At 43.7% G+C, this 9,504-nt stretch overlaps 1 protein-coding gene across 1 annotated transcript in view; it reads left to right on the top strand.

Moving 5' to 3' along the window:
- ZNF615 (zinc finger protein 615) overlaps positions 1 to 9,504 on the top strand; it is a 14,888-nt gene that overhangs the window by 2,037 nt on the left and 3,347 nt on the right. The window contains 5 exon segments of the mRNA XM_045292543.1: positions 2,492 to 2,613; positions 3,542 to 3,745; positions 4,401 to 4,446; positions 4,449 to 4,526; positions 5,058 to 5,150. Coding sequence (XP_045148478.1) covers positions 3,695 to 3,745; positions 4,401 to 4,446; positions 4,449 to 4,526; positions 5,058 to 5,150 — 268 coding nt within the window. The 5' untranslated portion in view covers positions 2,492 to 2,613; positions 3,542 to 3,694.

The following is a 9,504-nucleotide window of genomic DNA, read 5'->3' as shown; positions in this document are numbered from 1 at the left end:
TTCCTCTTGTCCCACTATCATGCTCAGTCTTCATTTGGGTTTCAGTAATTCCTCTTGGTTACATTACCCTGACCAAGATCTACCAGGCCTCCTACACCCTCTTCACCACCGATTTTGGATCACTTGTTGTTCCCTTGACCCTCGGTTTGTTAACACCACTTCCTTTCCCCTCATACATCCCCCTTTCCCATGTTCCCCCAGAACCGTTGGTTCAGTTGTTTTCTCCTCCAGATTGTTCATCCAGCCTGTCTTATTTAGACAGACATGCAGAGATAATAACATGCACAAAAACAAGACAGAGCAAAACCAAGCAACAAAGAAAACAAGAGCAACAACAAAAAGCCAATGACAAAAACAACAACAACAAAAAGGAAAAGCCTGTAGTTAGTTCAAGGACTCTTTGTTGGCCTTTAGGAGTGTTTTCCAGTTCAGTCTGATGGAGTGTCAAGCCCTGGCCCCAAAGTCTATTTTTGGTATTCCCTGGGGACTTCGTTACTCTGTTCCCCTTGCTGTTCTGTTGCACACACCCCCATTGTTTTACCTCAATGTGGTGGGATCTGATCGGGTTTAATTCCCACACTGTGTCTCCAGTGTAGGGCTATGGGTCAGTGAGGGATGTTGTGTCTCCTATGGTCTTTTCTGTGGATTGGTTGCTCTGAGGGGAATATCGTCCTCAAGGCTTGGTGGGCCAGGGTGTGCTCCACTCTCTCTTCCTCCCCCTTCCTTTGCTCCTGTGTGCTCTGATCAGACTTATGTCTCTCCTTGAGCTGCAGCTTCAGTGCTGAAATAAATTCTAATGAGGGGAGGGTCGGGTGTCCGTCCAGGTTGCTGTAGTTCTCCAACATCACATCCAGGTACAGGTCCTTCTGAACCGGGTCCAGGAGCTGCCACTCCTCCCAGGTGAACTTTCTGGCTACATCATCAAACGTCAGTGATTTCTGTCATAAACAACAAGGCCACCCCACTGCCATTGATTAGATTCTGACTCATAGCAACCCTGTAGGAGCAGAGTAGAAATGTTTCATAGGGATACCTGCGCTGTAAATCTTTACACACGTGTGTCCCATGGAGTGGCTGGTGGCCTCAAACAGCTGGCTTTACAATTGCCAGCCAGGTGCTTACACCACTGTGCCATCATGGCTCCCCCAAACTCAGGGAATCTACAGTTTCACCAGATCCCTGGAAGATTCCAGTCAATGATCAGCCAACTTTGAGAACCTAGCCCTAGAGCCAGAAGTCAGAGAGACATGTAAGAGCTGAGGTGACATGAGATGGTGAGATTCATGGCAGAGCATCCTAGCAGCAGAACCAATAGACCTGCCCACAGAGCGTGCCACCCGCAGAGCAAGAGGGGTGAGCAGAAGGCTTGCTGGCAGAGTGGGCTGCCTCTGAGCACTTACCAGTGAATCTTTTTTTTAAACATTTTATTAGGGGCTCATACAACTGTTATCGCAATCCATACACACATCAATTGTGTAAAGCGCATTTGTACATCATTCTCAGTTTGTAAGTAATGGCAGCTAGTTACCATCTCCTTCTGGCTTCAGGGTGGTGAAAGCAAGTGTATTTGGGCCTCTGGGCTAATTGTTTCCACATATTTTTGTATGCTAAATGTATATATTTAGATAAAGATAAAATATTTAAAATAATTTGTTCTCAATGTTGTAATTTTATTATTATGCTCTTGACTTTCCTCTTCAGTCTACATGATTTATTCTGATGCAAATGTTTCTTTTTTCCCCTAATTTTCATTTCCTTCTAATTTTCTAAAGCCTGAAAGAATTGTTATGCTATTGAGTTGATTTTATTCATATTAAGTATTTACTTTATGTGTAATCATAATACTATTACTTTTGCATTGTCTTTTCCTACACTACATATTTTATTGTGGTGATTTTCCAAACCTGAAAAAAAGAATGAAAGAATTTTGAAGTTATCACCCATCTGCCCACCTTGTAGATTTTGCCGTTAACATTGTACTAGACTCATTCTGCCAGGTATCTTAACTATCCATCCCTCTGCCAATTTACTTGTCTGTTTTGTAGTTGGCTTTGTTACATTTTGAGGTAAATTGCAGGCATGTTATCCTTCCTTCTAAATGCTGCCCTCTGTGTCAACGGTATTGACAATGAACAATTAGAGAAATTTTACTTCTGCAGATAATTAACTGGAGTCCTACTGATAGTCCTTTAGTTGCTCCTTTTTCGATTACAGGTAATTTTGTCCAAGTGTATGGACTATGCAATGATATAAATCTGCTTTTCCAGTCTTCCGACGCATTATGTGGCTTGCACATACCCTGACTTGCTCTTCAGTAGTGAACAACAAAAGGTGTAAAGTCCCTGCCTCAGGGTTATTTTGAAGATTAGGTTTAAGGTCATATTTAAAGTAAATTTCTGACCTTACTTAGGCTGCTGTGTCTTGTGATACTTGTTTTTAATAGTGTGTTTTCTTTCTCTCTTTTTCTATCCCTCCCTCTTTGTTTCTCCAGTTTTGTCTCTCTTGCTTTTGGAAACAATTTTAATGTAATGAAAACTTTGAAGAGCTATGAACTTACAGAAATGATGTGGGAAATGATTTTTATGAAAATGACGTGGAACTCTCACTTCAAAGGTGGAACGCTGTGATCTGTGCATAATTTAAAACACATGGTCTGCTTGTGAGGCATGAGAAAAGTAAAATTCCCCTTTCATGAAATTGAGCACTAACTAATGGAACTTACAGCTATGTTTTGGTGAGTCAATGTAAGGTATTTCCACGGCAACTCTGGGACTATCTGGGTTCAGGGGGGAGTAATGGACACTCAGAAGCCCATTTTTTCCCCTTCATCCCATAAGGCCTTGTGGGGGTAGCCAGGCCCCCCCCCCAACTAATCACGGGCTCAGTAGGCACAATCGTATGGTTAAGATATACAAAGATTATAGTAAAGTTAAGGAGAATAGGAGAGATAGGTGAGAGTAAAATAAAGAAGTCAGACACATTTCATGGTAGCATGCTCACCTCAGTTCCTCTTGGTGGTCCACGTGGAGGTGGGAGATGAGAGGGCAGGAGAGAGCTCTCCTGAGGTTTTATTTCTAACCAAAGCTTATAAATCTTTGGGGGCATGCAAGCCTTCTGATTACAGATAACAATGTATGTCATAGGAAGGGGTTGTAACATAGACAATACAAGCAATAGGAGGGGGATGACCTAGGGGTGTACATGCAATAGTAAAGGGAGGGAATAAAGAAACATATGTGGCAAGATGGGTGGACCCTAGACTCAATATAGTAGCCTAACCTTAGTCATCCTGAGTGGTCCTGGGCTTGCCTTTGGGCACTCCTTCTAGGGCACAATATCAGAAGGGAGTGGGCCCTACTTGGGGTGAGTCAGACTATGCAGTCTAGTTGCTCTAGATGGCTGATACCCTTAAGGAGAGTAACCTCTGACGTATTTTTAATGACCCGGCGTACAGTCATTTACCATGTGTAGCAAGCAGAATCTTGGGTTTGACATATATTTGGGGGAGACAACTTGGGAGAAATCTTTCTGCATCCCACAGGGCCTGTCTGTCTATGAACAAGAGGAATGAGGTGAAGAAGGGAGGAGAAGATTTCAATACTTGGGAAATCATCGTTTCTCCGAATAGCCTTGGCAGAAGATAAAATTTCTGAACAGAAACTCATCACTGGTCCAGAAGCAACAAGAGCAACGCATGGCAGTGGCAACCATTTCCCAAATTCAGGAGGGAATGCTGCAAGCCCAGGTGACTAGGGGCTTGGTCACATCCTCGATAGATCCGCACTAGCTCTTTTTAGTAGCTTTCACTTTGGCTCCAACTCATGGTGACCTTGCATGTCACAGAAGGATGGGTTTGTAAAGCCATAGAGATAACAATTCTCATATTATTTCTGAAAGCACATGGTGAATATAGGAATTTGTATTATTCATTTGCTTGTAACACATTAAATTTAGTATTGGCAAAAAGGGCTTCGAAAATTTCATGGAAAAATCAGTTGAAAGATAATGGACCTTTCATTCCAGATTACACTCATTTAAAAGTTAAAAAGGAAAGAAAGATAATGGGATTTTCCCACAAACGTTCTGAACCCTTCTGTGTACATTTGCCTGTGCTCACACATACAATGCTACCTTAGGAAATTATAATGGGTACATACTACAGAAACTTCTTTGAATTTTTAACTTATGGAGTGGATGGACAACTATTTTAGTAGTATTTTAATACTATTGTACCCCAATAACATGATTTTAAAAAATAATACTACAATGGATTAAGGGGATAAAAAAAACAACCAACAACTAAATTTCCTATATGTTTAAAAAAAAAAAGCATAGTTTCTTTTCCTTCCTTCCACATCATCGAAAGAACATTACTTCATTAAACTAGACTCTGTTTACAGGAATCACTGACATTGAAGGATGTGACTGTGGAGTTCACCCGAGAGGACCCGAGCTCCTGGACCCGGTTCAGAAGGACCTGTACCTGGATGTGATGTTGGAGAACTATCGCAACCTGGTGTCCGTGGGTGAGGACAACTTCCCTGTCCTTCAGTGAGTCCCCAGCCTGCGTTCTTTATTTCCAAACTGCTTAACTCCTGAAAGTGCCTGCCCTGCTCTGCAGGCCTGTGAATGGGTGGGTTCATTGTCAGGTCCCTGTTGGGAATTTGCATTTCTAACATCCCCTGGCTAAGCTAGTGCTGCTGGTTAGGGACCAGTTTTGAGAACCACTAGTGGAGCAGTGGTTCTTAGCCATTGATTATATTAGAATCACCTGAGGATCTTGTTAAACTGTAGGTTCTGATACCGTATCTCTGGGGTAGAAATGCAAATTTACAGCACAGGTTCTAACCTAAACTAAGCCCTGCTCTTAAGTGTTAGGTTTTCAGATCTCTTAGCCCCCTTCCACTAGACAAACGGATTTATAAAATACTCTCTTCTGGGAGAAAAACCTGGACTTTCCATAACATTTTAGTCCCTAACTGTAACAATTTTTCCCTTTTTGATCTACCACCATTCAGTTCAATATGTGTAAATCATCTGTTATATCCCATGAACAGGGTATCAAGCTAGCAAACGAGCTGTACGCACTACGTTGAAAGGAGGAGCACTGTGGACAATAGAAGATGAAAGCTACCTTCAAGTCTGTTCAGGTGAGGTTGGAACCAGCAAGGTGGGTGGTTGAAGAAATCCTTCTAGAAGGTGCCACAGCTTTGGGTGGCTAAGACAGTGGTTCTCAACCTTCCTAATGCCGCGACCCTTTCATACAGTTCCTCATGTTGACCCCGCAACCACAAAATTATTTTCGTTGCTACTTCATAGCTGAAATTTTGCGACTGTTATGAATCAGGCGACCCCTGTGTAAGGGTCAACCCACAGGTTGAAAACTGCTGGTCTAAGGTATGTCAACTGAAGCTACTTGCTGTAAGAGAATAAAGGATTTATTTTTAAAAGTTTACAGGAAAGTATACCACATTTTTCCCTTCTGAAATCTGATCCATGTCTTTTTTTTTTTTTTAATCTTACCTGTGGGGTACCAGCCCCACAATCAAATAGGTCCAAGGGGCGGTTGTGTCATTGAGGGGTAAAATTAAAGAGACATCAGACAAGATAAAGTATGCAATTGCTCACCTCCCGGATGATCAAGCTCTCAGCAGCCAGGTCTGCACAGAAAGAGCCAATATATTTCCAATCACAGCTTCTACACACTTTGGGGACATGCAAGCCACCCCACCCCCCTAGTTACATCGTAACAGGAAGGGGTTGTAATTTAGGCATATATGCAACAGGAGTGGGATGAGCTAGGGGTGTACACGCAATAGGAAGGGAGGCACTAGGGGTACACATGTGACAAGATGGGTGGACTCTAGACTCAAGATGGCAGCCTAACTTTGGTCCTCCCTGAGTTGGCTTGACCTTGTCTCTGGGCTCTCCTTTAGGGGAATAATCCACTATCCTTAGCAGGGAGTGGGCCCTACTTAGTGTGGGACAGACTATAGGGTCCGATTGCTCTAGATGGCTGATAACTCTCCGGCAGATAACCTTTAGAAGCTTCAAGCAGTTGACCTCCACGTGTACAGTTATTGACCATGTGTTAGCAAGCAGCACCTTGGGTTTGGCATATAATATGGGGGGAGGGACAACTTGTGGGAAGAACCTTTCTGTTTCCCATACTTACTGTGGATTTATTGTCTGTTGACATGTGCTTCTACCCTCTAGAATCTCCAAACTGTCTTTTCTTTGCTCATTGTCATATTTAGTGTCTCTGTCAATTCCTTCCATCTCTTGCTGTGACACTCTTACTTCCAAAGAGAGGACGCTGACTTCTTCACTCTTCTGACTCCTACCCCTTTCTGAACCACTGATGTACTGATAGACCATTTAAAACCCAAACCTCCCTTGGAGGCTGTTCCCCGGGATAACTTAGACTCTCACCATGCATTGACAGCTACTTCCTGATGTAATTACCGGGTTTCATTCCGACAGCTCGGTTTTAAGTCAGTTCTGATGTAAGTTGAGTGCTTTTTCTTTTCTCATGTTTTGTGAAAATAACACGGTGAAGGCATCTGACCTCTTCTACATGTAGAATCAGGGTGAAGCAGCAGCTCAAGGCCAACTCCTCTGAGGTGGAAGTCAGGCATGCCTCCTTTCTCCAGCCTCTTTACCCATTCTGGCACCAGCTCTCCTTCTTAGGGCAGTTTCTGTTTCTCTGCTGGGTCCTGTAAGTTTTTGTAAAGGTCACACAGAAATGACACCAAACCAAAGATGACAGAGTTCACTAGGGAATTAGCAGGTTAGAAGTCAGGATCAGAAACAACTAAGAATACAATTCTTCGATCAAGGCAGCCTCTTCTGAGCTGTGCCAAGTAGAAAGGAGGGTCTCACAGCTATCAGGAAGAAGAGAGAGGAGCAGGGCGTGTCTTTTGAACCCTGAATCCTTGTTATGACAACTTTTTAGACCAAGGAGACAGAGAGAGAGTTGTAAGACCAGAGATGGTGAGAAACATCAAGAAGAGGCAGAGGAATGGTGGCAGGAGATGGTGAAGTGGGTTTCCTGGCTTACGATGCAAGATGGCTGAGCATCTTTGGGCATTGGGCTTGCTAGCAGAGTAAGTTGCTTTGGGGCACATGGTGCAGCCAGGTTTGCCAACCCAGGGAGCGAAAGCTGAACATCTTCTGGCTGAGGCTTACTGGCAATGTGGGCTACCCCTGGGCCCTTATCAGCAGAGCTGAGAGAGCTCTGTAAAATTTCCCTGAGCCAGGCAGGGACCAGGTCTGGGGACTGAGGGCCAGTGATATCCCCTTGGGCTTGACAGAGAAGAAGCTGTCCTGAGCAAAGAATACCACTTGAGTGTTCCTGAAACTAAATTGTAACCTGTGACTTCTCTAATAAGCCCCACGACTGTCAGCACGGTGAGTTCTTGTGGCCATCCCATTGAATTATCACACCCTGCAGAGAAATAGAGAAGACTGAGGAAAGGAAAGTTAGTGTCAGAACTGGTTCAACAGTTGCCGTGTGGGAGCATGCCTAACCTTACTTTATAGGAATTGGCCGTGGATGCTGGTTTTGATTCTCCTCCTGGTTTGTGAAGTTAGAGGAGGTCTGACACCTCCCCCACCATCGCGCTAGTTTTACAGTAGCTTATCAAGCAGCTGTGGTGGCACACTCGTTACGGGTTGGACTTCGATCTACAAGGTCATCAGTTTGAAACCACCAGCTGCTCCATGGGAGAAGACGCGGCTATCTACTCCCATCACAAGTAACAGTCTCAGAAACTCACACAGGCAGGTCTGCCCTATTCTATAGGGTCACTGAGTTGGCCTCTACTTGATGGCCGTGAGTTTGTTTTTGTTTATTAAGGCACAGGCTTAACTCGGGTTCAAGAAGCCTAGAGAAAGTCTCGTGTCTTCAGTTCGGGATAGCTCTTTCAGCTTTCAACTGTAGGACAGGCCTCTCGGACCTCTCAGAGCAGTCCCTCCTTGCCTGTCACGTCTTCTAATATTAAAACCCTCACCTGTTTAACAGCTCTTTTTGGAAGTTCCTTCCCTCCTCTCCCTGTTCTCCTCTTTCCTTCTGCTGCTTCCCTCTGCTTATCTCCTTTCTGTTGCAAAAACCTCTGTGGTCAGTTGTCTGGGGAAACCAGCCCCGCCCCTCCCCCACTAATCGTGGGTTCCAGCAGGCGCAGCTCCATGGTTAAGATGTACAAAGATTATAGCAAAGTCACAGAGAATAGGAGAGAGAGTAAAATAAAGAAGTCAGACACATTTCATGGTAGCATGCTCACCTCAGCTCCTCTTGGTGGTACACGTGGACATGGGAGAGGCCAGGAGAGAGCTCTCATGAGATTTTATGTCTAACCAAAGCTTATATCTCTTTGGGGGCATGCAAGCCCTCTGATTACAGATAACAATCTATATCATAGGAAGGGGTTGTAACATAGGCAATACAAGCAATAGGAGGGGGATGACCTAGGGGTGAACACACAACAGTAAAGGGAGGGAATAGGGGTACTTATGTGGAAAACTGGGCGGACCCTAGACTCAATATAGTAGCCTAACCTTAGTTATCCTGAGGGTCCCGAGCTTGCCTTCGGGCTCTCCTTCAAGGAACAGTATCAGAAGGGAATGGGCTCTATTTAGGGTGAGTCGGACTATTCAGTCTGGTTGCTCTAGATGGCTGATACCCTTTAGGAGAATAACCTCTGACCCACTTTCCTTGCCATCCTAGTGTACGTCATTGACCATGCGTAGCAAGCAGCGTCTTGGGTTGGCATATATTTGGGTGAAACAACTTGGGAGAACTCTTTTGTATCTCACAGTCCATTTCTTTTTGTCAATTTCAAGGCATGGCACCTCCCAGCTGGGGACCAAAAAGTGACCAATCCACTCTTGGTAGGGTACAGACACTTCATTTGCACAGTCTATTGGCCTATCTCTGCAAGGTGCAGACAAACTACAGAGAAGGCTTCAATGCAGGACCTAACAAAAAGTATTAAACAGCCAGTTGTTTACCATTTACTCAAGAGATGTACAAGCCTTCTGCAGTTGATAACTAGGGCATAGGTAACTCCTCAGTACTGAGAGGGAAAACTTCTCAAGCTTTTTCTAAAGAACCCAGGGAAAAGGCCACCTAAAAGAACTAATTTCATCATGTGTTATATAGCTTTCAAAGGGGTGCTCCTGTGATTCTTTAGTTGGTGAGTCATTGCCCAGATAAGTGTCTGAGGAATTTTAATTTACTAAGAAATAAGGAAATATTCTAGGAATAAAGATGTTTGTAGTCTGGAATGAGAAATCTTTGGGGTTTTTTTTGACGGGGGTATAATATTTAGAATCTATACCTTTTCTCATAAGATACTTTTGCTCTGATTCAAGACTATGTGAAAGTAACTGAAAATGAGCAATGAACAAAGACATTAATTTATCATTTATAGGACATAGAAATTACACTGTTACAGACATAGTGGAGAATAATATTATGATGAGTTAGAGATATCGTGTGGTTTT

Source organism: Echinops telfairi, unplaced genomic scaffold (assembly GCF_000313985.2).
Source record: "Echinops telfairi isolate 266 unplaced genomic scaffold, ASM31398v2 ScPeMD7_655;HRSCAF=1070, whole genome shotgun sequence".
Taxonomy (NCBI): Eukaryota; Metazoa; Chordata; class Mammalia; order Afrosoricida; family Tenrecidae; genus Echinops; species Echinops telfairi.
The sequence above is the reverse complement of the archived record's forward strand: the minus strand, read 5'-3'. Positions and strand labels throughout refer to the sequence as shown.